The sequence below is a fragment of the Pseudopodoces humilis genome, chromosome 12 (assembly GCF_049639895.1).
Source record: "Pseudopodoces humilis isolate 2021_Gansu_Grassland_sample_001 chromosome 12, ASM4963989v1, whole genome shotgun sequence".
NCBI lineage: Eukaryota > Metazoa > Chordata > Aves > Passeriformes > Paridae > Pseudopodoces > Pseudopodoces humilis.
Genome location: NC_142211.1, coordinates 12,000,032 through 12,028,020, shown reverse-complemented (window position 1 = coordinate 12,028,020; position 27,989 = coordinate 12,000,032). Strand labels below are relative to the sequence as shown.

Sequence of the window (27,989 nt, the reverse complement as noted above, 5' to 3'; positions counted from 1 at the left end):
AGCGAATGCTGTCCTGCTCGTATCTGCACATCTCTTGGACCAGCAAACCCTCTCCCCCATAGTTTCTCCTTAATGGGCCCTTGAGCACTGCGCGGGGCAGGGCGCTTCCCCCACGGCCCAGCCTGGCCGAGGAAAGGCTAGGCGCGGCAGGCGAAGAAGGCAGAAGGCCGCGGAGAGAACAGCAACCCCCATCCCTCCATCGCACTCCCCGCGGTAAGGCCCAAGCCCAGTCCCCAAGGTGACGTAGGAGTCGAGGTTGCTCCTGCGAAAAGTACGGCGGCTGCTCTGCACTGTGCTGCACCGCAGCGTGCCCTCCCTGTCCGATTCACGACACAGGGGAACCGGCCCGCGGCACTTCCCTACCCAGAAGCTCTCCACGAAGTACGCCATCATCACGACGCTGCCACGGCCCTGAGCGGACCCAGCCTCAGCCGCCGAGACGTAACAGAGAAACAGGCGCCGCCACAGCGCACCACCCTTCCCGTTACGACGGAACCGCCTCCTTCCACACAGCTTCGCGATCCCCAGTCCCGCGCATGTGCTCAGCTGCTGTCAGGCGCCGTGGCTCCTGCGCAGGCGTGTCGCATTCCCCCGGGTGGAAGAATGGCTACCGCATACCCAGAGCATTGGCCCCAGTGCAGTTTAAAAGTGGTATCTCAGAAGTGAAGAAACTCTGATCTCTACAGAGGTATGAATATACTTGCATAAGGCACACAGAAATCTTGAGTAAAAATCCCTCTAAAATATTCAGTTACCACTAAGGAGTGACTATACCGAAGGCTAGAATGCATATGAATTATTTGACACCCAGGAGAATAGATTCATGCTGTTTGAAGCGGCTTACTAACCAAACATCTTATCATCGACATATTGTTGGGAAAATCTTTAATTGTAACAAAGAGTGTCTAAGTCTTGTGAATTCCTTTAGCTTTAACCGACAGTGCTTAGTCCTGTTTTAATATGTGCAAGTGGTTATCTTAGCCCTAAAGACTGTGGGCCTGAGCAATGTTGATAAGAAGGTATATCTTGGCCAGACCACATTGCTGGGATGCATTCAAAGAAAAGAAACTTTTTTGTAGGCATGTGACTGGAAAAGGATAATTTGAGAAATGGGATGTTCCCGAAATGACCAACAGAGACCCTCAAAAGACTCCCTACTCTAATGTAAATAAGCTCTGAGAAGTGATTTAAATATGAAAATGAATTTGCAAGAATGTTTAGCATATATGTATGAGTTTCAGAAAATGTAATGAATATGCATTAGTTACATAGTCTGTTAGATACCTGTGGTATGTGTGATAGGAGGTGATATCCCCTGCATGTCTGGTGCCAAAATAAAGTAATGCCTCTTTCTAATATTGAAATTAGAGTGTTAGAGAGTTTTATTCCTGACTTTCAGTTACAATATGATAAGATCTTTCAAGGCATTTGATGACTACTAGGCACATTATTAACAAAATGTAGCTTACCCTCTCCAGTACCTACTCTTACAGTATTTTAGTTTCAGTGACAGGCTCCTAAAAACTATACACTTTAGATGAAGTCAGTCTGAATAAACTGTTTACTTCAAACCTTTATCTGCTTCAATGATAGTTCAGTTTTCCAGACTTCTTTTACTTCATGTAGATTATTAGCCAATTTGGATCATATTGATTGCTGGAATACAGATCCACTGTCTGCGGCCAGTCTGTACCTGGACTGCTGCTTTTCAGTAAGAATATCTTTAGATATTCTTCATAAGAGAGTCAGCATTACTGGTCTCTTTCTGGGATCCCAAAGAGTTCCTTATTCTACCTTAAGAAGATAATTGTTCAAGACAGTAGTTTTTCATTATAGACTAAAAATAGAGGTCCATATCTAAGTAGTGATGTAAGAGGCTACAGCTCACAGTCCTAGACACACCAGTGGTTAAGTGCTTTATCAAAATTTTACTTATGATTTTGTCAGCACAAAGCTTTATCGAAGATTAAAAAAAAAAGTAAGAAGCTCATATCCTATGTTGGGTTCCTCCTCAAGGGAAATTCTATCAGTTCTGGTTTGAGAATCTCCCCTACCTCCCATCTTAACACTGATGTCCTTTGTCTTTTGTGCTGCAAGATATTAGGTAAGGCATATAGCAGAACATTAAAGTCATCCCAAAGAATCTGATGAATCCACAACTTATGTCAAATTTATGTTACTTAAAAACTTCCATGAAAGTCAAATGGTTAGGAAAAAGGGAGTTCAAAAGTTTACAGAACTACACAAGTTCATCAGGCAAAAAAATATTAGTTAGGGTAAACTTAAGACAGCCAAATCAGTATTACTGATATGTCAGCATGACTCACTCTACATTATCAAAATTTCAACTATCTTTACCAAAGATATGTTCATGAAAGATGAACAATATCATTCCTAATTGGTATAACAATCACTGGTAACTGGCTATACCTTTAGTACACCACTTCCTGTAGCTCCATGGTAACTTTAGGAGTTCCATTCTTTCTAGGAACATTCTCCCAAAGTTGCGGTATATGCAGTTTCCTAAGTTGCCAATGCCAAAACAAGAAAAACTTCTGGACTCCTTTCATAGTTAAAACTTCTTTAAAAGTCTCAAGACTGTTAGATCAGTATCACTCTCTTTTGATAATAGAAGTAAGCATGTGTATTTTAAACAATAACAACATGCTATAGGACTACATTTTTTTAAAAAAGTACCTTATGCATCTGTTTGCTTGACATAAGTAAGCAGCCTGTGATATGCGGATAGAAAAAGAACTCTATAACTCGCAGAGTAATTATAAGAGTGGGTATGAATTTATTCAGTGCTGAGGTGCATGGGGGATATCTCTTCGGAAAAGCATGCACACTTTTTTGATTTGGTTTTCTCTTTTTATCTTTTACAGACTAGGTTTACACAATACGCCTAATACATATTCATTTCTTAACCCCGCCTGTCTTCACTTCATATTACAATTAGCTCCATGCCCCTTTCAGTCCTTTGGCTGCCTTTTGGGATTTTAAATCCGTTCCTTCCGGCTTAGGGTCCGAGGAATCCTCTTTATCCTGTGGTGCCTTTGTCTTTGCATCTTGTTTGTGTATTCTAGCATCTCATCTTATCTTATCTTATCTTATCTTATCTTATCTTATCTTATCTTATCTTATCTTATCTTATCTTATCTTATCTTATCTTATCGTCTGACCCTTTTCTCGTTCTTGTGGATCAGGGTGTCAGGGTATGGTTTTTGTCAAACCCCCCTTTTAGTCAAGCATTTCTTTATGTTTATTTCCTAATTCTTAATTTCTCTGTTTCAGTCCCCCCTTTTCTAGAAAATCAGTAAATTCTTTTACTTAGCAATACTAATGCCTTTTCTTTTTCAGTCTACCTTTACAGCTTGCTCTCTTCTGTATGTATCCCTCATTGCATTACCATATGCTGCTGCTAGGGAAGTTAGTACTGCCATCCGTTTTAACATCCTCCAGTTCCAAACAAGCATTACAATCAATAGCACCAGACTTACACCTACTAATGCCAGTATTACAATGATAGGGTGGCAAAGTGTGTTCAAAATTCCAGTTGCAGTTGGTGACCATCCAAAGAGTGCATCCCACCAGTGATGATTTGTGTCTTGGTTTACCCTTTGTAATACTTTGCTTATTTTTTTTATATCATGATAGACAGTAATCAGAGTCTTTTGCCCGTTTTCCTGGATCTCTTCCAGGATTCTTGCCAAGTCTTGGTGGTTCATTAGCTGTCTTACTAATGTCAGGTTCATTCCAATGGGTGTAGGTGATAATTTATGGTATATTGTATAGTTAGATCTTATCAACTGATGGGATGTAACCAGTGCCGAATATAAAAAATCACACCCTACAATTTTAACAAAATTACAAATACAAAAATTAGAATGGTTCTTAATAGGCAAAGTTACATTGTTATCATCTATTTTTACAGAAACACACGCAGTTCTTAGACATACACAGCTTAGGCCAATATATAGAAGCACACTCTTCTGACTAGTATCAAGATGAATATCAAAGTGGCAGATGCTTTGCTCAGTGTCTAAACATATGTCCTGTGCACCAATCGTGTTAGCCTCACAGATAGACCCTTGTTGTTCCCCGGTGTCGTGGTTTTAAACCAGTAACTAAAAAATTACTTATTTCTTGCTGTGAGATATGGATTAGAGCAAGAGCAAAACAGGCTTAAAACTTAAAAAGGAAAAAAGAAAGTTTATTAACAAACTACAAGAATAAGAACACCAGAATAAACTTCCAGAAAACCCTTTTATCTCTCACTACTTGACCATTTCTTTGTACACATGACAACATAGAGACAAAAAACTTTTAGAACTTTGGTGGTTAAAAACGGTCTCAATTCTTGCTACAGTCTTTTCATCAGTCTTTGCAGAGAAACAGAAGTTTTTTTCTGCCAATCTATGGAGTTTCTCACAAGAAAACTATTTTTTGTTATAGTTTTCTATTTCTCCAATGCCAGCTGCCCGGAAATCTGTCATCAGAGTTCACTCCTCTCATTTCACATCACTCTGAGGTGTGTATGGGCCATGAGTCTAGGGATGCCATTTTAAGGATGAGTTATTCAAAGGCAGAAGTCTTCTTCATCTGTCTCTGTGAGCTTTCCTGGAAAACAGTTTTCTCTTTGCCCCCCAAGGCTTCAAAATCTTCACTCTACTCATTTCCAGCAACTCACAGTATCACAATTACTCTCTCTTTTTCTCAAAAGTCCACACTTTGAACACTCTATTCCTCTTAATACTCTGTCATGAATTAAAGGAGTCTTTTTAAACTACTATTGTCCATCTCCATAGCTTTAACAGAAAGATATTTCAGCTGTAAAGCACCTCCTTATTCTCTCTTTCCCATTTAAACTTAACTCTTTTCCTCACTGTTTTTGGTAGTTTTATGATGTCTTCTTTATGTTGATTGTCTCTCTCGTTCTCTGTCTTTCTGAGAAAAAGGAGTAATCTGTACATTTTATCCAGGTAGTAAAAGAATTAAAAGCTTTAGAAAAGCTGCAAGAGTTCATGGTGTCAGGTTTCAGTCTAGCAGCAAAAACTGAGCAGCTCTGCTTTCTTTTCCTCCCCCCCCTCCCCTTTCGTCCTCTGCGGCCTTATCCGGCCGAGGGGGGGGGGGGGAAGAGTAGGATAGACAAGGCCTTGTTACCTTCTCAAAAGCCGGAAACAAAAGAGGACAAGAGAACTCTGTCTGTACTTCTTAAGGGGGTGTTCACAGGTTGAATTCACTTTCTAATGGTCAAGACTGCTGTCAATTTTAGAAATGACTGATAATTGGTCAGGAGAAAAAACTCCCATCAGCCACCAGCAGCCTCCAACTTCCCCAGCTCTCAAAGCCACCTTAAAGGTAAAGCCACCCCATGACACCCGGTAACACAAGATTCCAAATTCACAGTTGGCCACCTCCCATTCATCATCTGGGCCCATGCTCTATGCTCCGAGGGGTAGAGCACTGTCCCTTCATGATTCAATCCTAATGCAATAATAGTCAGCACGAAAGCAGTATCTGTTTCGGTGGTAGGGTCATAAGTAAAATTTACCAGAGTCCACCAAGACTGAAGTTTTCTTTCTAAATTGTTTGCATTGTCCCAGACAATTTTCCAAATTTCAATTGGAAAAGCACCTTCACTTCCTTCTCTTATTACTGAAGCGACTATTGATTGTATTAATTGTGCCTGTACGCAGCTGAGGGCTAATGACACATTGTTTTGGGCAATATTTAGTGCTTTTATTATTAGCTTGTGGTCCTGGTCCCCAGCCTCCTTCCACCTTGGTAATATTTTAGAAACTTCCCGTTGGTTAGTTCCTAGTGCTAATAAAGAGGATTGTAGGGGCTGTTTTAGTTTCGTCAAATCACTTGTGGCAGTGGCTAATTTATTCATTAATATTTCTGAATCAATTCCATTTAATACCCTGTCACGATCCGCAAGGGGGGATTTGTGATGTGGTTCTTTTAGTTGGTCTTAAAGCACAAAAGATTATCAGCAAACCAAGGACTTAAACAGCAAAACACACTTTATTGAGTGCTCATCAGCACTAATATGCGATAGAGAGAAAAGAGGAGAAAGCAAAGCATAAGGAAAAGAGAGTAAGGGGATTATAGCTACCAACGTTGAAGTCCACTCAGCCGTCCAACGATGCAGAGTCTTCTGTCTGTTGGGGAGATCTCAAAGGAAGGTAAGTTTGGGGTATTATTTTATAGTCTTTTGCAAAGCAAGGGGCGCAGGGCCAAAACCAGATGAGATTGATGATCATTGTGATGAATTCCATTGCGTGGGGAGCAGGTGTAGGGTACAGAGCGATCCATGTCTTTCAAGTCTTTGCTCACCAGCAGGAACAAGGGCAATTTGTCATGGAAACCCATTGCGCAGGGTACCACACACAAGCCTCTGCTCACCAGCAGGAACGAGGGCAGTGTACCGTGCAACCACCTGCAAACAATCACTTAGCAAACATCCATCTCAGCTAGGCCCAAACCCCCAAACCAAGTCCCTTGTGATATTCAGGGTCTCAGTCTCTGTCCTCGAGACGGTTGTGAGACAGATGAGGGAATCTTCAGACTGTCTCTTACATACCCCCAACCCTGTTCTTAATATTTTAGTTAAGTCTCTTCTCATTCTGCCCCTGAAGTGTATCTGACTCGATCTTCTCGAGTGTGGCCCGGCTAGCTCAGTGATGAGGTTTCTCTTCACTCGAGTTTCGAGCCAGCATATGTTTGTGGGGTTCACTGATTTTCTTCAAGAATCCAAGTCTATAGAGCGAGTAAAGAAATCGGGGGGGGGACTCTCTCTCTGGTTTGCATTCCACAGTTTATTTCTGTGAAGGGAAATCCAAAGGACGAGAGACAAAGGATTTGGGGTCTGGGGGGGTCTCTTTTAACAGGGTTTTTCGGAGGGAGGGAACATCAGAGAGGGAACCAATTATTTTTCTCAGTTAGTACATCTTACAAACTTTCTACAAATCAAGGTTACACACACCAAGATAAGAAATAACAGACACCAACTTCTTCAAATGCCCACAAAGATGTAGGAGTATTCTGTACAGAGGGGCAGAGGGGGAGAGAGGGGGGGCTTGGTTTCCTGGCAACACAGGGGGGAAAGAAAGGGAAGGCAAGGTAGGCATGCCTTCTCAGCTTCCATAGTTTAGAGGCATTCTGGGACAGGAAAAAGTTACAAACTTCCGTGTTGGAAAGAAGGGTTCTCTTCTCTCAACCCCGTGCTTTCCTGGGCTAAAGAAACTTCAAGCAACTGGAAATGCCAGCGGGGTCCTCTCTTTACTCTATCCGGCTTCTCGCCGTGGGGCTGAGGAGAGAAACTTCAGTAACCATGGTAACTTGACACCAGGTAAACAGGAGAAAGAGAAGCTGGGGGTGGGGGGAGAATCACAACTAAAAGATGGGAAAAGATACATTTCAGGCTATCAACTACAACATCTCCCCCTAATTTTTTCCAAAAGAAGGAAGGGAATTTGATTTTACTTCTTCAAACCAAGGGGAAGGGGTTTGGGGTGTATTGGGATTTGGGAATTCCACAGCATTTATCTGAGGTGCAGGAGAAATTAACTTGGTGGTGGTGGTAACACACCAACGTTACAAAACAAAAAACATAATCAAAAGAACAACAACAATTACAGAAAACCCTAAAACAGTCCAGAAAACAGAAGACAGCCATCTCAAAAATCCCCATCCTGAGAAAATGTCTACAAAACTGTCATACTGAGGATGGTTTCTTCCTAAAATACAGATAAACAAGGAACAAAAACCATTAGCTAAATTCATCAATAAACAGATTCAACAGTGGAAAGTCAGGGTAGAATGGAGAATCTGGATTTCCTTCTCCACCCAAATACCTGTTTGTTCTTTGAACTTCTGCTACTGAAATATCGGGGGGTCTTGTGGGATGTTTTTCAATGTACGGTTTTACCCACCTCTGTGGGACCCACCGCAAACCCAGGGGTGTTGATACACAAGCGTATCCTCTTCCCCATGTCACTAATTTGTAAGGACCTTCAATTTTTCCACTTTCAGGGTCTCTCATCAGCACTGGTGGATGTTCTTTGAGCTTGTGTTTGCCATGAGGGGAGAAATGCTTAACCACTGGGGGGTTTTGATCTTCCATAGAACAGTTTAAAAAATTGAGAGTGAACAGGGCTTTGCATAATCTTTCCTGTGGTGTTAACTTTACTTTGTCTTTCCATTGATTTTTCAAAACTCTTTTGAGTGACTGGTGTGCTCTCTCTACTATTGCTTGACCTGTTGAAGAGTGGGGGATTCCTGTCTTGTGTCTCACTCCCCATTCCTGCAAAAATTCCTTAAACACTTTGGAAATATATGCTGGTCCATTATCTGTTTTAATTTCTTTAGGGATTCCTAGTACAGAAAAAGCTTGCAACAGGTGCTTTGTGGCATGCACACCTTTTTCTCCTGCATGGGCCGAGGCAAAAATTGCTCCCAAGAAGGTATCAATGGATACGTGTACATATTTTACCTGTCCAAATTCAGGGATGTGTGTTACATCAGTTTGCCATACTTCACAGCTTCCAAGTCCCCTTGGATTGACTCCAGCACCCAGGGATGGCAGAGCTGTGCGCTGACAGTGGGGACATGTGGCCACAATGGCTTTGGCTTGATCTCGTTTCAGATTAAACTGTCGAATCAAACCTGGTACATTCTGATGAAACATTTCATGGCTTAATTTTGCCTGTTGAAACAGGTCAGGGAGTCTGGCCAGTCCAACAGGGGCAGCAGCCAGGGAATCAGCTCTGTCATTCCCTTCTGCTATGAAACCAGGTAATTCCATGTGCGACCGGGTATGCATAACAAAATAGGGATGTTCTCGATGGGAAACTGCATAAATTAATTTTGAGAGCAATTCAAACAAAGTTCTGTTTGAGATCTCCTTGAGGACTGCATTTTCTGCTCTGGAAACTACTCCTGCTACATAAGCTGAATCAGTGACCAAATTGAATGGTTCTGAAAACCTCTCAAATGCTCTAACCACTGCTGCTAACTCAGCAATTTGAGGGGATCCTTCTACATAATCAACATCTGTTTCCCACTGCCGTGTCTGAGGATCCTTCCAGGTCATTACTGACCTTCGGTATGCTCCAGAAGCATCAGTAAAAACAGTCAAAGCTTCAAGGGGCTTCTGACTCCTCTTATCTTTTGGTACCAAATTAAATTTTGAATTAAACAATTTGTGTGCAGGGGCATGAACTGAAATCTGCCCAGTAAAATTCTCCAGAGCAATTTGCAGGGTCTCTTGATTCCTCAAGAGGTGCTCAAACATTTCCCTGGTCATCTTCACTGAGGAGGTTTCTTCCTCAGAGAGGCTTAGGGGCAAATGTATACATGAAAAATCACAGCCAGCAAGTTCTCTCATTCTCAGCCTGGCCTTTCCAACCAGCTGGGCCATCAATTCCTGTGGCCTTGTAATATTTTTGGACCGATGGTGACTGAGAAAGACCCACTCAATGATTATCAAATGGTCTTTCTGGTCCTTGTCCCACTGAAAAATCAACCCCTGAAGGTGTGGCAATTTCCCCATTACAATAAATTTGAAAGGCAGCTCTGGATGGCATCTATGTGCCTGTCTCTTCTCCATCATGCTGCTTACCTTCTCTAAAGCATCCCTGGCTTCTGGAGTCAGAGTCCTTGGAGCACTCAGCTCATCTCCCCCTTTCAATAAATTGAAAAGAGGGGCTAGGTCATCAGTGGCAATGCCTAGCCAAGGCCTAACCCAATTCAATGTTCCACACAGAGAGTGCAAGTCAGCTAAGGTTTTGGGATTGCTGTTAAAAGCTAATTTTTGAGGAACAATTGTTTTTGCAGTGATTTCCAGACCTAGGTATTTCCAAGGAGGCATCTTTTGTACTTTTTCTTCCTGAAGGGTGAGTCCTGCAGTTGTTAAAACTTCGGTCACCCGGTCCAGCGTGGACTGTAGCAATTTTTCTTGGGGGGCACACACTAGCACATCATCCATATAATGCAGGATAATGGCTTCCCCCACCTCAGCTCGCACAGGGGATAACAAGGCAGCAACATACCATTGGCAAATCACAGGTGAATTTTTCATCCCTTGGGGGAGGGATTTCCAATGAAACCTTCTCATTGGGGCTTCTCTGTTGAGGGAAGGCACAGAAAAAGCAAACCTGGGGGCATCGATAGGGTCTAGAGGAATTTTGAAAAAGCAATCTTTGATGTCAATCACAGCCAATTCCCAATCTTGAGGAAGCATGGCAGGAGACGGCATCCCTGGTTGAAGAGGTCCCATGTCTACAATGACTTTGTTAATTTCTCTCAGATCATGAACTAATCTCCACTTGTCTTTCCCTGGCTTTTTAATGACAAACACAGGGGAGTTCCAAGGGCTAAAAGTAGGTTCAATATTGCCTTGGGCTAATTGCTCATCTACTAACTCGTTTAGCGCCTTTAATTTCTCTTTACTCAGCAGCCACTGGGGTATCCAAATTGGGGAATCTGTGGTCCATTCTAGTTTCTGGGTCTGGCGCTTCTCAGTGGCCGCAATCAAAAATCCCGAGGTGTTTTCGGAATTTCAATGCGGACTCCCCATTGGGACATGACATCTCTTCCCCACAGGGGAACCTGGAAATCAGTGACAATGGGGCGAATAGATGCTATTTGCCCATCAGGTCCTCTAATCTGAATGGGTTCCTTTGATATCTTGGCCAATTGGGCTCCCCCTATACCTTGGATGTGGCTAACCATCGGTTGCAGTTCCCATTGTGGTGGCCATCTCCTTTCAGGGATGACAGTCACATCTGCTCCTGTGTCTATCATGCCTGTCATTCCCATGCCTTCACTACCTTTTTTCAAATGGCATGAGATGATGGGTTTGTTTTCTCCCACTGCTTGAGCCCAGTAGATCTGAGGTGCTACATCGTCTACTGGGATCCCTGATGGAATGGGAATAGCTTGAGCAATTACCTGCCCTTGTGCCAGGTAGAATGGTGGGTTGATGCACCATGCCAAAAGGATGAGTGCATCCAAGTCAGCTGAAATAGTGACAGGAGAAATTTCAATCTCTGGGGGTGTGTTTTTTGTGTCCCCAATAACAAGAAACTTACAATTCAAGTCGGGGGTCAGTTTTTCCCTCAGCGGGTCAACGGAAACAACCGTCCAGTGGCGAGACCTAAAAAATTGATCTTTCAAAGTAAACAATTTGAGAGGTAATTTTGGCTTCCAAACCTCACAACCATTGGTGTTATTTCAGTGGCAGAAGTTAGACCTGTGAGAAACGTCACATTTAAGAGTGTTATCACATTCAATTTTCCCTCCCCCTGCGACTTCTATTCTACTTGTGTCTCTGCGCGGAATAGACTCGCGCTGCTTATCTAGTTTTTTTGGTTCTGAGGACCCCCTCCCTTTTCCAGGTTTCCCTGCCCTTGCTTGTTAGGATATGGCACTTGGCAGAACTTTGCAAAATGTCCTGGCTGTCCACACCGATGACAGGTGAACAGTCCCTTCGACTTGGTTGGTGATGGCAGAGTAGGTACAGTTGTGGCTGCAATCTTTCCTGGGGTTCTCTGGGAATCCTCAGTTCTTGGCACTGAAGTGCTGATTACATCTGTACACATCTCGATCAAAGTTGTCAAGGTCGGTGGTGGATCCTTCGGCAGCACCCAAATCAGTGCTTTACAGGCTTCATTCGCATTCACTCGAGCCATTTCTAACAGCAAGTCAGAGTGCAGGGTGGTATTCTGCACTTGTCTTTCAATCTGTACCTTTAATCTATTCACAAAATCTACAAATCTTTCATCAGAACATTGTTTAACTTGAGCATAGGGAACAACAGATTCAGAAAGAGGAATATTGAAAAATGCTTTCTCTGCAGCCTTCTTTATTTTCTCTCTAACTCCTTTTGGCAAATTTTGGGCTTGGTCAATATGTTCGCTCCAATCACCTTCACCACATAAATGATTCATGGTAATTATTTTACCCGTTTCATCTAAAGCTTCAAAATCACTGCTCAGTAATTCTCCCAAAAGGGTTTTCAACAATCTTTTCCAAGCCCCTTCCCAGAGCAAATATTCTCCTGGGGATAGAAGGCAGGAAAACAAATCCTTCAAATCATGGGGGACCAATTGGTTGGAGGAGAGGGTTGCCTTTAAAAGACTTTTAAAAAATTGGCTTTCCTTTCCAAACTCCTTTGCTGCTTTGCATAATTCCATTTTCAATCAAAATGACATTGCATTCCATTCTGGTAATGTTCCTCCCCTCCCATAAGTTACAGGTGCTGCAAAGAAGGCAGGCTTCTGTTCCTGGTTTGTCCCTTCACTCCCTCCCTTCTCCACCTCCACACTGTGTGAGCTGGAGGGAGTGACCTGGGAGCCAGCAGCAGAGAGAGGGCAGGCGGGGTTGCAGGGGGGGTAGGAGGGGTCAGGGGCGGGGTGCCTTGGGAGGGAGACACCCCTGAGGGGTGGGGCGGAGGCAGAGGAGGGAGGGTCTGGAGGACCAGGAGGGGGGAGGTCTTGAGGGAGGAAAGGGTTGAGGGGGGGAGGGGCAACAAAGGGATTGTGGGAAGAAGAAGCCACCTGGGGGTTGACCATGCGCTCGCCACCATTTTGAAGTTCCTGGGCCCTTTGTGTAACACTTGGGGGGAGGCTCACCATGTGGTCTCCTCCATTTTGTGTACCCAAAAGACCACAAGGAACAAGAGGAGAGGGATATTGAGGGTAAAGAGGGGTAGGAGAGGGAGCTGGGATGGGTTTTAGGGAAAGGTTTCCAACAGCTTGGCCAGAGCTCCTGGAACAGGGGTGCTGAGAGGACTCCCCCAGCTTAGGGTAACAGGGTTGAGGTAAAGAAACAGGGTTATCAGGGTTAGGATTGGATAACGTTTTTTCTTCTTTTTCAATAAGGGTTAGTCTAATCAAAATAAACAAATGGATTACTTTCTCTGCTGAACTATCTCCAGCATTCACAGATTCAGTCAATTTTGTCCCCACTCTGTTCCAAAAGGAAACAGAAGTTACATCTGCAGGAGACACTTGAGGAAAATTTAAAAAAACCCAATTCACTAATTTTTTCACTTTTTTCTTAGAAAACGGTTTCTCTCCAATTTGCAAAATGCCAATCACTTGATTAAAAATCCCCCTTTGTGCTACAGACAGTCTTGCACCCATCTCTGTGATCTCACCTGTCCGTTGCAGCTATTTCACCAACGGCTCCAAACTGCTCTGCATCCAGAAGTTTCACCTGGGATGGGACTCTTCTCTCACCCACTCCCTCTTCACCACTTCCCCCCTTTGGGGAATTCAGTCTTCTGAATGCTCGTGCCGTTGTCTCGCTCTCAAAAGCAGCCCCTTGGTGCACAGGGGTTCTTGCTTTTCTCCCCAACACGTCTTCCACTTAGAACAGCGAAGAGACGCTTCTGGGGTAGATGTCGTCCCAGCGGTGGTCAGAATCTCACCTTCTGTGGTTCTTCTGTCCCCTTTGTTGAGGGACAGGCCAGCCTCACGTTCTGGGCGTCATCTGACTCGATCTTCTCGAGTGTGGCCCGGCTAGCTCAGTGATGAGGTTTCTCTTCACTCGAGTTTCGAGCCAGCATATGTTTGTGGGGTTCACTGATTTTCTTCAAGAATCCAAGTCTATAGAGCGAGTAAAGAAATCGGGGGGGGACTCTCTCTCTGGTTTGCATTCCACAGTTTATTTCTGTGAAGGGAAATCCAAAGGACGAGAGACAAAGGATTTGGGGTCGGGGGGGGTCTCTTTTAACAGGGTTTTTTGGAGGGAGGTAACATCAGAGAGGGAACCAATTATTTTTCTCAGTTAGTACATCTTACAAACTTTCTACAAATCAAGGTTACACACACCAAGATAAGAAATAACAGACACCAACTTCTTCAAATGCCCACAAAGATGTAGGAGTATTCTGTACAGAGGGGCAGAGGGGGAGAGAGGGGGGGCTTGGTTTCCTGGCAACACAGGGGGGAAAGAAAGGGAAGGCAAGGTAGGCATGCCTTCTCAGCTTCCATAGTTTAGAGGCATTCTGGGACAGGAAAAAGTTACAAACTTCCGTGTTGGAAAGAAGGGTTCTCTTCTCTCAACCCCATGCTTTCCTGGGCTAAAGAAACTTCAAGCAACTGGAAATGCCAGCGGGGTCCTCTCTTTACTCTATCCGGCTTCTCGCCGTGGGGCTGAGGAGAGAAACTTCAGTAACCATGGTAACTTGACGCCAGGTAAACAGGAGAAAGAGAAGCTGGGGGTGGGGGGAGAATCACAACTAAAAGATGGGAAAAGATACATTTCAGGCTATCAACTACAACATGTATCTGCTTTTGTAACTATGTTGCCCAGCCCTCTGATGATGTCTTTAGGAAAGAGGAGCAGGCTGGCTGAATCTCAGAGATGTTAGTTTGCATTAGTAATTCAATATGCTTGAGAAACCACGCTGGGTTAAATAACAGTTGTTGTTGTCCTGTATTCCTTATTACATATGGGCCAATTTCATAAATTTTAGGTTCAATCTTAGGTTCAGTTTTAGGTGGTGTGGTCTGAGCTTGGGTTACAGTTGATTTGTTCGTTGCAATAGGCACGGCTTTCATTCTAAATTTGAATGTTAGCCCTTTATTACCATGACCCCAAAGGCAGACCACATCCACTGTTTGTACTAATGTAAAATTATACCAACAATACAATTTACTTAAACGGTCACAAACTTCCCAGTGCTTGCCCGTAGGAGAAGCTGAAACACTAATTTGAACTGCCTTTTCATAGTTAGTCCCATTAATCATCCGGCATCCTACCCTGATTACTTTTCTGATAGTCCCTTGAAGGGTCCATAACCTTTGTCTTTGCCATTCTCGCTTTTTATATACCTGGTTTTCATTCATAACCACAGTTGATAGGTTGAAATCTCTTATATCAGAGTATTTTCCCATGGATCCAGTGGATTGAATGAAAGCTTGGGACCAAGGCCATTCAGCATTTTTCTGGCTAGAGGTGCTTTCCAATTCTTGAATTACACTTGTGGCTACAAGTAAAACAAACAGAATGATTCTATTGACTGGGTTTTTGCAAGCTAGATTATGGAATACTCCCAACTGCAATGTACTCATTTAGCTCGAGTAAGTTTTAGTTTCAGTTCATTGTCACCCAGTGTTACTTTCTAAGGGGCTTCTGGAGCTTTCTTCACTTGAGAATGGTGAATCTAGGCACTTTGTTCTTTGGTCTTAACTGCAGTGAAGGTGGTGAGGAGCACCTGGAACGGTCCTTCCCACTGTGGCTCCAAAGTTTTTTCTGTAAGAGACTTAACATACACATAATCTCCAGTCTGTATGTCATGCACTGGCCCATCCAGCCCTCTGCTCTGGGTTCCAGCCACATGTTTCTCAATTGCTTTGAGCTGCTTGCCTAAAGCTATCATATAGGCAGTCAGCCTCTCCTCCCCCACTTGGGTAGACAATCCCTTTTGCACACCATATGGTCTCTCATAAAGCATTTCAAAGGGACTTAGTTTTTCTTTGGCTCTAGGCTTGGTTCGGATCCGCATCAATGCCAGTGGGAGAGATTGAGGCCAAGGTAAATTAGCTTTTTGTCCCAGCCTAACAATTTGCTGTTTAATTAAATGATTCATTTTTTCTACTTGGACACTCGACTGGGGGCGATAAGGGGTATGGAGCTCCCAGTCTATCCCCAGATGTTGACTGATATGTTGTACTATTTTTGAGATAAAATGTGGCCCCCTATCTGAAGATATTGTGGCTGGAACCCCAAAGCGTGGTATTACCTCTTGTAACAATACTTTGGTTACCTCCTGGGCTTTGGCAGTTCTGGTGGGAAAAGCCTCTGGCCACCCTGAAAAGGTATCTGTTAAAACCAACAAATATCGATACTCCCCTTGGGAGTTTTGTGAAGTCAATTTGCCACTGTTGTCCAGGCCCATGGCCTTTTCTAATTTGACCGAGTTTTGGTTTGGGAGTATTTTTAGGTTTAGTCTGGGGGCAAATGTCACACTGCCGGGTTACTTGAATGACAGTAGAGTATAAATTTCTGGCAGTAATCTTTTCAATTAGAGAGCTATACAGGGCATCTATTCCCCAGTGTGTTTTCTGGTGCTCTTCTCTTACTAGTGACCATAACAAATGAGAAGGGATGACTATTGTCCCTTCTGCAGTAATAGCCCATCCCTCTTGGTTATATTTTCCCCCTTGATCTTTGTTGAAGTCCAGTCTTAAGGCAGGAATCAGACAGCACACTAATGTGATGTGGAACTGAGACCTTTATTTCTTGCTCTTGCATTACTTATATAGTTTAAGCCAAGCATCTAAAAATAGCATACAAACTTATAGCTCTGATTTATAATATTGTTTGCGTTCTTTTCTATACATGCTACTATCCTTATCTTAAAGTAGCCACCAGATGTTTGCAGACCTTTGTTTGATCCTTGTTCTTGCTCAACAAGCAGGAAAATTTTATGGCCTTGTTTTCTTTGGCAGTCTACTGTTAGGGTCAGCATGCTCTGTAGTTCAGATGTGGGTCAAGGCATATACTCTTTTGATCCACATTCTTTATTTAGCACTACATTAAGACAACATCCTTTTATAAAGAGGCTGCAAGCCAAGCACACCTGCAAAAGCTCCAACATTTCCCCCTCTTTTTTCAAAAACAGAATCAGCTATGGCTGATATACGACCAGACAAACAACAGATCAAACATGGGCTTACAAGTAACACAATAATAACAATTAATAAAATCCAACCAATTGTTTTAATGATCTCTTTTATCCAAGAGGTAATTCCCCAAGATTCCAGCCATTCATCTAAAGGACTATGATTAACAGTAATTTTTTCAGCATGATCCTTCAACCATTGTAATTTTTGATGTATAGATTCGCTATGATCAGACAAATTAAAACAGCACATTGTCTCAATCTCCTCACATCCTCTTCCTTGTGCTAACAACAAATAATCTATGGCTGCTCGGTTTTGAATCACTGCTTGTCTAAGACTTGACATGTCTTGAGATAATTGATACAACACTTCAGAGGTCACATTTGATTGTTTTACAGCCCAACAAGCAAGTTTTTCTACTACTGACATAGCATGTGCAGTACCAAACATAGGAACGAGGGCTCCAAAAAATCGTGCGGTATGACTCTATAATGGTACATCATCATCGCAATCAGGAGACAAAGTAGATATATCTCTTTTAACTTTATTTGCTTTTAGAGACCTCAAAGTATCGGCATTAGATGTTAACATTGCTAAAGTACCTAAATAGCATGGACCCCCTTGAGCATATCTCGGAATACCTTGCCATGCACGATCTCCACAAATAAGGTAAACTCTCGGGGGTAAAGCTTTTGCAGAGTCGTCTATGAAAATATGAACATGAGAATTATCCCAGCCATAGGATTGATGTCGACACAAAAACGTTGCATCTGCTAATTCGGGTTGTTTTGGGGTAAGCCAAAGTATTTTACGACCAGTAAGGTTCCAATGTCTAAATTTCACACATCCAGTCTCATTGGGGTGGAATCGCTTGCTACTAAGTAAATTTATTTCTTGAGGATCTCATGGCAAAGATTTAGTTAAACTTGCTAATAACATGGTAGTACAATGACTAGTGTTTTTAGCAGTAGAACAATTGTTGGTGGCCCAACCATTAAAATCGCCAAGGTTATACCCAGGAGCTCCAACTAAACAGGTGCGAAAAGGATCAATAGCTGCTGTCAGGTGCAAACAAAAGACAGGATTGTTAGTTCGATTGGCCCATGTAACCCAAAAATTAGCTCGAGTTTCTAGTTCTTGATTCATTACAAACGGCATCAAAACACAAAGATTCATTATCATTATCGCCATAATACTCTTCATAATGCTTCATACACAAAATACGATATTTGGAATCAGCTATTTTAGTAAATACAATAAATTTTGCTCTTTTTACTAATTGTGTTAAATTTACATAGGCTTGTGCTAATCTATGCTCTTCTTCACTTTCAAATAATTCTTCTGCTTGATCAAAAGTTAATTCAAAATTATTTAGCCACTGTCTTAACAAACTCAAATAGCTATATCAAAGCTGTCTTCTACACCTATTATACCCTAAAAAAAGTTCTACACTGTCTTCAGAATAAAATGTTTGATAACAATTCCCACAATATACATAAGATGTCAGCCAACCACTACAACCACAATTTGGCTGAATAATTTCTGTGCGCCTCCTTTCTAGCAATGCAGCAACTAGCTCTTGACAGTTGATTGTAGATGGTGTGCCCAGATTATCTCTTCCTATGAGTTGTTCTAGGAGATCAATTATTGGGGCAAGTCGTCGTCTCCACCGCCAGCGACTTCGGGTTTCTGCTTCAAAATCCAGGGCTTCACCCACTTAGCAGGCAACCAAAAGGTATTATCACCTGTGGAAACACAAGCATATCCATGACCCCAAGTTAACAACCTGGCTGGCCCTTGCCAGCTGTTTGTTTTTTGATCCCAAATCTGTACAGACACTTCATGCCTAACCAAGGCATCTGAAGGAGGAGAAAAATGAAAACTTATTGGAAGCAAATATTGTTGCTTTGTATGGTCACTTACAGGATTCTTCCAATTTAATACATAGAGAGCTTTATGTAGTGTTTCCAAAGGAGATATGACCTCCCCCTCTTTTTTCAAAACAGACAAAAGACGCTTAAGATCTTGATGCCGACGTTCAATGATGGCTTGGCCTGTGCTATTATAGGGAACACCAAAGGTGTGTTTAATTTTCCACTGAGTTAAAAACTTCTGCACACAGGCACTGGTATAGGCAGGGCCATTATCTGTTTTTATTTCTTGAGGGACACCTAGTACTGCGAAGGCTTCCAGCCAGTGTCTTCTGGCACTTTTAGCAGTTGCATTTGATAACGCCGTTGCCCATGTTGCTTTACTATATGTGTCAACTGTTACATGTAAATGTTTCAAACGCTCAAATGGTGCAAAAATGGTAACATCAGTTTGAAAAAGAAGGCGTGGCTGTAATCCCCTAGGATTAGTGCCAGCACTTTGTAAGGGAGGAATCTTAGCACAGTCAGGGCAAGCTGCAACAATTGCCCTGGCATCTGATTTTGAAATTGCAAATTCCTTTTGCAAGCCTTTAGCAGACTGATGAAAAAAGGAATGGGCTCTTGTTGCATTCTGATATTTGTCAGAATCAACTTCTGTTGCAGCAGCTGTTACTGTAGTGTCGATTGTTGCATTTCCTTGCACAAAAATACCAGGCAAGGTAGTATGACTATGAATTGCCATAACAAATAATTTGTGTTTTCTGTTATTAACCAAATTATAAAGATCAGTAACACATGTAGCAAGAACTGGGTTTGAAAAGCTGCCTAACAGTGCATCTTCAAGTCTATTGGTAATTGATGCCACATAAACTGAATCAGTAATCAAATTAACAGGTTCAAAATTAAAATGAGTAAGTGCTAATAAAACAGCTTTTAATTCTAAGATCTGAACAGAATTTTGGTAATCTATTTCAACATGAACACGCCAATTATCATTTTCTTGTATAGCATAACCATATTTTCCTGTTTTTCCACCAGCATCAGTAAACACATTCACAGCATTACAAATAGGTTTTTGGGTTAAAATTGTTTTTCCTTTCAACACTAATTGTGTCGAAAACAAAGGATGTGCAGGAAAATTATTATCAATTTCAATGCCATGAGTGGCGGTAGCAAAAGTTAAAGATGACAACATCCATTCATCTAACAAATCTAGTGAATCATAAGGAACAGCAATTTTATCTGGTTCTTGGCCAAACACATGGCGTACTCGGCGTCTGCTTTTTAGTATCAATTGTCTAACGCCATAAATTCTTTGAAGGATTGTAGTCCGTGGTTTAAATGTGGTAAAAGCCCACTTTAAAAGAAAAAACTGTTTTTGTTCATTTATTTGTCCAATAATAGCTGCTATTTCAACGGCCTGGTTTCTAACATATATGCACAATGGAAGCAGAGGTTGAAATCTATATGATTGTGTGTTTGCTATTTTCTCTTCAATGGTTTGTAAGGCTGTCAATTCTGGTTCTTGCAATGTCCATGGATCGGTTGGATGCTTGGAGCCTTGCAAAAGCCGAAACAATGGTTTTAAATCTTCATTTGTGACACTTGCCTAGTTCCTTAGCCATTGGATATCTCCCACGAGTTTCTGAACATCATGTACTGTATCAACTTGATAGTGCAAAGCAAGCTTGTTGGGCCTAATTCTCATTTTGCTTACTTGCATCCCTAAATAAGACCAAGGTTCTGTTCTTTGAATCTTTTCTTCAGCTATGGACAAACCCCATTCATTCAAGTCTCGAACCAGTTCAGTTTCTTCTTGAACGGACAAAGGTTGCTCAGAGGCTATGTGATGTCATCCATGTAATGATAAACTAGTTTTTCAGGATGATCCGTTCTCCACCTGGCCAATGCCTGGTCTACAAACCATTGACATATCGTAGGACTGTTTCTCATTCCTTGTGGTAGCACTGTCCATTCATAGCGACGCATTGGTTCTTTATTGTTTTCTACTGGTACACTGAATGCAAAGCGTTTACAATCATCTTCATGCAGGGGAATGCTAAAAAAGCAATCTTTTAAATTTATTACTAAAAGTGTCCATCCCCTAGGAAGAGCTGCAGGAGAAGGCAATCCAGGTTGCAAAGCTCCTAGCGGATGCATCTGAGCATTTACTGCTCGCAAGTTATGTAACAATCTCCATTTTCCTGATTTTTTCTGTATCACAAAGATAGGAGTATTCCAGGGACTAGTAGAAGGACGAATATGATTGAGGTGGAGTTGCTCATCTACTAATTCTTTTAAATGACCCACCTTTTCAATGGGAAGCAGCCACTGTGCAATCCATACTGGGTCATCTGTTTTCCATGTCAGTTTTATGGTGGGGGGTTTGTTTTGCTCAGTGACCGCACTCAAAAAACCTGAGTTGTAAGGGTTAATTTCTATTGTGCTAAAGCATCACGTCCTAGTATCCACAAAGGTGTTTGCATTACACAAGGTTTCACAAAAGCAATATTTTTCTTTGCATCTTCTATTTGAATAAATTTAGTACTTTCCATTGTGGGGGCAGTTACTACTATTCTCGAGATCTTTACAGATGCAGCTTTCAACAGCCAGCTATTAGGCCAATGTTGTTGAGGCACAGTGGTTACATTTGAACTTGTGTCCATCATCATTTCTGTTGAAACTTGTTGTTTATCTTCAGGATGAGTGAGGGTAACCAGCTGAGTTGGTCGATTTTGTCCAACAGCTTCTGCAAACATGACAGCCATTCCTGTACTTCCAAAAGCTCCCTTTTCTCTAATTTTGTCTTGATTTGTTCTTGGAACTTGTGCTTTAAAGGGTATTAATTGTGCAATTTTGCTGCCTTTTGGTATTGTTACAGGGGGGTTAAATGTTGACACTATTATCATGATGACTCCTGTGTAGTCACTATCTATACGTCTTGGTAACACAAAAAGGCCAACTCGAGATGCTGATGATCTTCCAATTAATAAAGCAGAGAGACCATAGCTTAAAGGTCCTTCTTCTGTTGAAGGGATCACATGAACTTTCATATCTAAGATTGTGATGGTGTCTGCCACTGCCAAATCGACTCTGGCACTGCCTCTTGTTGCTGATGTGATGTGGGAGAGGCAGCCATCGCTGTCGGGAGGTTTTGGATCACCGCGCCCCCCACGTGGCTCTTCTCGTTTCCCGAAATGGGTTGCAGTGGTGTTCCATCTTTCTTAAATTTTGATCGGCATTCAGTTGCTTTGTGCCCAAATTTATTACATCGATGACAAGTACCTATAAAAGCAGCGCTTGGTAGGGTAACAGAATTAGGTTTTCCTTTGTTTGGACAATTTTTTCGAATGTGACCAGGTTGGCCGCAATTAAAACAATTGGGATTGGGACTTCTATCTCCTTTTCCTTGCGAGGGAAATTTCTGCAAAGCCGCAGCCAATGCAGAGGCATGGATCATGGCTTTTTCCTTCTCTTCTTCTAGAGGTGCATGTGAACATTGCTCGATAATCTGCATTAATGTCGCTCCAGCCGGCAAGGCAGCAATTAATCTCTTACAACTATGATTTGCATTTTGTACAGCAATCTCCTTTACTAGGGTATCTTTCATGTCATGTGGCACATCTGGTGTGATTTCCACTCCTTCTTTAATTCTGTCGACAAAACTGAGAAAAGGCTCAACAGGGCTTTGCATGATTTGTAAGTACGGCTGACGAGGTTTCCCCACTTGCGGCATTGCTGAAAAGGCTTCTAAGGCAGCAGCCTTAGATTGTGCTAATACACAAGTATTCAGTGCAGCTTATCGCCGTGGATCACTATAAACACCCGTGCCCATTAACTGTTCCAGGGAAGCTTCATGCAGTGGATCTCCAACTAGTAAATCTAAATTCTTAACTTGTTTTGCTTCCAAGCGCTCTTGCCATTTTGCTTGAAATAACATGTAGCTAGTTGGCCCAAGCAACATTTCAAAAAGACCTTTTATATCTGTTGGTAGCAGTTGTTGATATTTTATTATTGCTTCTACCTGCCTCCTAACCAGGCGATTATCAATTCCATAATCCATCACTGCTTTCTGCAAGCGAGACACTAAATTCCAATTTAACGGTTCCCAGTCTCCTCCTGCTGGTGTAGTAATAACTGGCGCAGAAAAGAATTGAAAATCACCGGTTAATTCTGCATTAGTCACAACCCCTTTCCATCTTTTTGCCATATCAAATTTTGGATCTATTGGTGGATCTGGGGGGTTGTCTTGATCTTTTGCCCCACTTATCCACTGCGATAATTTTTCTCCTATCGATGGTGAGTCTTGTTTTGCTTGAACATGGGGAGAATATAGTTGCTGCCATTCTCTTATTTCTCTCTTTTCCTCCGGTGTTATTTGAGTCACAGTTCCATACTTAGAACAAAGATAATTATCAGCCTCCTCTACAGACCATTCCCCATCCTTTACATAATTCAAAAGGACCTTGCGTTTGCTTAATGACAAAGATTGTGACGGCCCCGAAGATGGCTGTTTAGGTGTTAAAGGGGAAGGTCCTGGCACACTATCATTTAGGTCTCCTAATTGATTTTCAATGTTCTTAAGTCCACTAACAATTGCATTGTGTGCCTTTTTATATGCCTGTTTTACAGTAGTAGACTTTGCATCTCGATCTAAACATTGCATTTCTTGTAAAAGCTGCGTCATAACTCCTGCTTGCTGTGATAATAGAGTTTTGAATGCCTCCGATTCAGTATCGGAATCAGGAGGGAGGGGAACCAAGACTGGATCTACTTCCATAGGCAGCGGTGGAGCAGAGGGCGGCATTGAGGGGTTTACAGGGGACGATGTCTGCGGGAATTGGGAATTACCGTCCCATGGTGGAATCAAATCGTCATAGGGTCCCTTACGCGCTGGAGCAGCAACCATATGAGAGGTAGGGATATTTTCGTTACTCCGATCACAGTCATTTTCACTCCCTGGCTGCTTGTTACTCGCCCTTTCAGCTGCTTTTTCTTCTGCCGCAGCGTAAACCCCTTTCACAGCTGCCTTGATCTCAGCTTCTGCACCTATCTGCTCTATCATTAATCTAACTTGACGATATGTTTGCGCTAGAGCTTTAGCTTCTTTTGAACCAGACTGTACAGCTAGCCACAAATTTCCCTGCTTCTCATGGGAAAACAGGAAGAATGGTTTACTTACATTCGGGAGTCCAAGCGCTGGAGCCGACATTAGGGCATTCTTCAGCTGGTGGAAGGCTTCTGTGGCCTCTTTTTGTCCACTGGAGGTTTCTGTTCCCGCTTGTAATGAGCGCATACAGAGGTTTCACAAGCAACCCGTAGCTGTGTATCCATAGTCTGCACCATCCTGTCATTCCTAAGAATGTTCGCAACTCCTTTACTGTTTGAGGTTTTGGGGTTTGGCATATCGCTTCTTTGAGATCTTACCCTAGAGTCCATTGTCCAGCACTGATTTCATAACCCAGATAAATTACCTTTGGCTTCACTACCTGGGCCTTTTTCTTTGATACCTTGTATCCCTGAAGTCCCAGAAAGTTTAGCAGGCTTACAGTCCAGGCTATGCATGCCTCTTTTGTCTGGGTGGCTATGAGGATGTCATCCACGTACTGCAGTATCTTTCCTTCTTCTGGGGGAGCCTCCCAGGATTCCAGATCCTTGGCAAGTTGCTCTCCAAACAGAGTAGGAGAGTTCTTAAATCCTTGAGGCAACACAGTCCAAGTGAGCTGGGATTTGTGCCCACTTTTGGGGTTTTCCCATTCAAATGCAAAAATTTTCTGGCTGTCCTCATGGATAGGGAGGCAAAAGAAGGCATCTTTCAAGTCTAAAACAGTAAACCAAGTTAGCTCGGGTGTCAGGCACGTTAGCAGAGTGTATGGATTTGCGACCACGGGATAGAGATCCTCAGTTATTTTGTTGACAGCCCTTAGATCTTGTACTATCCGGTATGACCCATCAGGTTTTCGGACTGGCAAAATGGGAGTATTGAACTCAGATGGGCACTCTTTTAACAAGCCTAACTGCAAAAAGTTTTCAATTATGGGACTAATTCCTTCCCTATCTTCTCTTTTCAGGGAGTACTGTTTAATTCTAACTGGTTGTCTTCCTTCTTTGAGTTTGATTAATATTGGAAGTGCATTCTTCGCTCTCCCTGGTACATTGGAGGCCTACACTCCAGGAAATACTTGATTTATTATTTCTTCACTAATTTCCCCCTCCGTGTGAACGGCTGTCAACATTAAACTCAGTGCCTCTATGTACTGTTCATCATTTACCTCCAGAATAACCTCTCCATTTTCAAATTTAATAGTTACTTGTAATTGTTCTAACAAGTCTCTACCCAACAGATGTCTTGGGGAGCTGGGCAGATATAGGAATTTATGAATACCCCATTGCTTTCCAAGCTTATACTTTAATGGTTTGCAAAAATATGCTTTTTCAGGTTGACCATTTGCTCCTATTACTGTAACATAATCCTTCCCCACAGGTGCTAAAGTCTTATTCAAGGCTGAATATGTTGCCCGCGTGTCAACCAGAAATTCCACCTCTTTCCCTTTTTCTCCCAGTTTCAATTTTATAACCAGTGGATCTTCTGGGGTGAGATCTACCGGTCCTCTTCAATCTTCTTTCACATATGCAATCATTTTCCTGTTGTCCCGGTCTCCCTTTTTCCTGGAAGCCACCCCGTCTCTGCTCTGGGCACTGATTTTTCCAGTGACCATATTTCTTACAGATCGCACACTGGTCTCTGCCCAGTCGGGATGGGCCTTGTCTATATGATCCTTGTCCACATTTTCCTCTCTCTCCCTCACAACAGCTACAAACTTCCTCATTCTTTGTTTATATCCTTCTTCCCGGTTACTAAAAACTCTCCACACTTCATCCAACAAAGTCTCTAAGTTTCTCCCGTCTGCCCCCTGAAGCTTTTGGAGTTTACGCCTTATGTCACCCGTAGACTGCCCCAGGAATAAATTAACTAACTGCTGTATCCCTACTTCAGACCCAGGGTCCAGTGATGTGTGACGATGCATGGCATCTCTTAATTTTTCAAGGAATTCGGATGGTGACTCAGAGGGTCCCTGCTTGATTGCAAATAAGGCTGACCAATTTATAGTTTTGGGGATGGCTCTTTCCATCCCCTTTGCAATCCACTCCTGATACATTTCCAGTTTTTTCGATTCTGTTAATCTGTTTGGATCCCACTGTGGGTTTTGGAGTGGGAAATAATCTTTCACATCCAGTTGTTGGGTTTTATAATAATCTTCTGCCAAATCCCCTGCCGTTTTTATAATTAATTGTTTTTCTGTCTCAGTCAGTGCATCCAATAATAATTGCATATCACTCCAATCTGGATGGTGTTGTTTTATTATATATCACAGACATTTAGCTGTGTTAACTGGATCATTGCGGTAATTTTTAGCAACTTTTTTCTCATGTCTCCAAATCAATTGTGGAGAAGGGAACTTTAACCAATACCACTCCTCCCTCTGGTGCCACTGCCTCATGCAGAGGGGCCTGTAATGTGTGTGTCTGTTGTCTAGTCCGGTGTGCAACCGGAGGGGTGTCTGTAACTTCTGAGTCCACATCTTCATCCTCATCCCTTTCTGGTCTTATGTGGGGAGGCTTAAGCAAATATTCTGCCAGATCTTGTTCTTGGGCCACAGTCTGGTAAACCTTATCTGATTTTTTGCATCTCTGCTCTATGCTACACACTGAACAACACTGCTTAAGCCTCCTCCTCTTAGTCTTATTCTCCTTCTCCAGGGCCAATACCAGAGGGTCAGAGGGAGCCCTGATCCCACAGTCCCTCTGCCATTCGGGGTGATTTCGAAGGGAGAAAACATATTAGCATATGTTACCTCTGTCCACTTCCCTCCTGAGAAAGAGCACGAGTTGCAATAGCATGTTACAGTCCAAAGTTCCACTAGGTGGCCACCTCGCTCCCTCATCCAATTTATATGGCGGCCACCAGTCCTTACAGAACCTGATTAAATCCCTCTTGCTCTCAGTTCCCCCAAAATATCCAGCAATACCTTTCCAATGTGCAAGAATACAACCTAGCGGACTCACTTTAGGGATTTCTTTACTTTGTCCAGTGCCCATTATTTCCTCCTTCTTGTCCTGTCCCATTTCCATACAAAATTTTCCTCACACCACTGTCTCTTCCCAGTATTCTTTTCACACACAATTCCAATTTGTGGGCACCCAATGTGACTTTTCACACACAAACTTCAAAGTTTTCACTTTGCACGTGGAGCATATGACCTGATGGTTATTAAAGCAACAATACCAGCATCTACCCATGGTTAAAACAAATATTAATCATTTCACACTCAAGCACAACACTCCTCATTTACACTAGGGCTTGCTCCACACTGACTCCTGTCACTTCGCTTTTCTCCGGCCGCCTCAGTCGTCTGAGGAACCGCGGATAGAGCTCCACACTCGCTCCGCACCTCTGGTGCATCTCACTCGCTCATTCACACAGCAAACACACTCAGTGACTCAACGTGTCCGGACTTAGCATTCACACAAAACAAGGGTTCTCTCGACTCACCCCCAGAGTTGCTAGCGGGCTGCTCTATCAGCTCAGCGAGAACCCCCCCCTTCGTCGGCCGCACTATCGGCCAGGATCGATCCCTTTCCCTCTGTCTCTGGCCCCTCCTGGCCGGGTGCTTGCAAGCCCACCGGGACTGTGCTGTACGACAGACATCTCTGTTCACTTTACCAGCAGCCCTTCCCTTGATATTTAATTCATACCTTTATCCGCAGGCCGGCAGGTTGTTGTCTGTCCCCATGGTGAGCGAACCGAGGCTCGGGGTCCCTCCCAGAAAGGTCCTGGGGGCGCGCCAGGGAATCTGTTCCTCCACAGCTCCCGCAGCCAGACGGAGACCCTCCTACCTGGCTCGCCAAAATGATATGCGGAATAAAAGGAACTCTATAACTCGCAGAGTAGTTATAAGAGTAGGTATGAATTTATTCAGCGCTGAGGTGCATGGGGGATATCTCCTCCGAAAAGCATGCACACCTTTTTGATTTGGTTTTCTCTTTTTTTTTATACAGACTAGGTTTACACAATACGCCTAATACATATTCATTTCCTAACCCCGCCTGTCTTCACTTCATATTACAATTAGCTCCATGCCCCTTTCAGTCCTTTGGCCACCTTTTGGGACTTTAAATCCGTTCCTTCCGGCTTAGGGTCCAAGGAATCTCCTTTATCCTGTGGTGCCTTTGTCTTTGCATCTTGTTTGTGTATTCTAGCTCCTTATCTTATCTTGCAGTCTGACCCTTTTCTCGCTCTTGTGGATCAGGGTGTCAGGGTATGGTTTTTGTCAAACCCCCCTTTTAGTCAAGCATTTCTTTATGTTTATTTCCTAATTCTTAATTTCTCTGTTTCACCTGCATTATAATTATCTTAGCCTTATGGAAGACATGACTGTAGTACTTTTTGCAGTCTGTGTTGCTATCTGTAAAG

At 42.8% G+C, this 27,989-nt stretch overlaps 2 protein-coding genes across 2 annotated transcripts; both read right to left on the bottom strand.

The window, feature by feature from the left end:
• Nucleotides 1–484: 484 nt before the first annotated feature.
• On the bottom strand, nt 485–17,825 carry LOC148183380 (uncharacterized). The gene is given in 3 exon segments (XM_088061458.1): nt 485–607; nt 16,698–17,545; nt 17,636–17,825. Coding segments are annotated over 3 exon segments (1,161 nt in total).
• Nucleotides 17,826–21,569: 3,744 nt separating this feature from the next.
• On the bottom strand, nt 21,570–23,645 carry LOC148183379 (endogenous retrovirus group K member 10 Gag polyprotein-like). The gene is given in 1 exon segment (XM_088061364.1): nt 21,570–23,645. A coding segment is annotated over 1 exon segment (2,010 nt). The 5' UTR covers nt 23,580–23,645.
• Between the last annotated feature and the right edge of the window lie 4,344 nt (nt 23,646–27,989).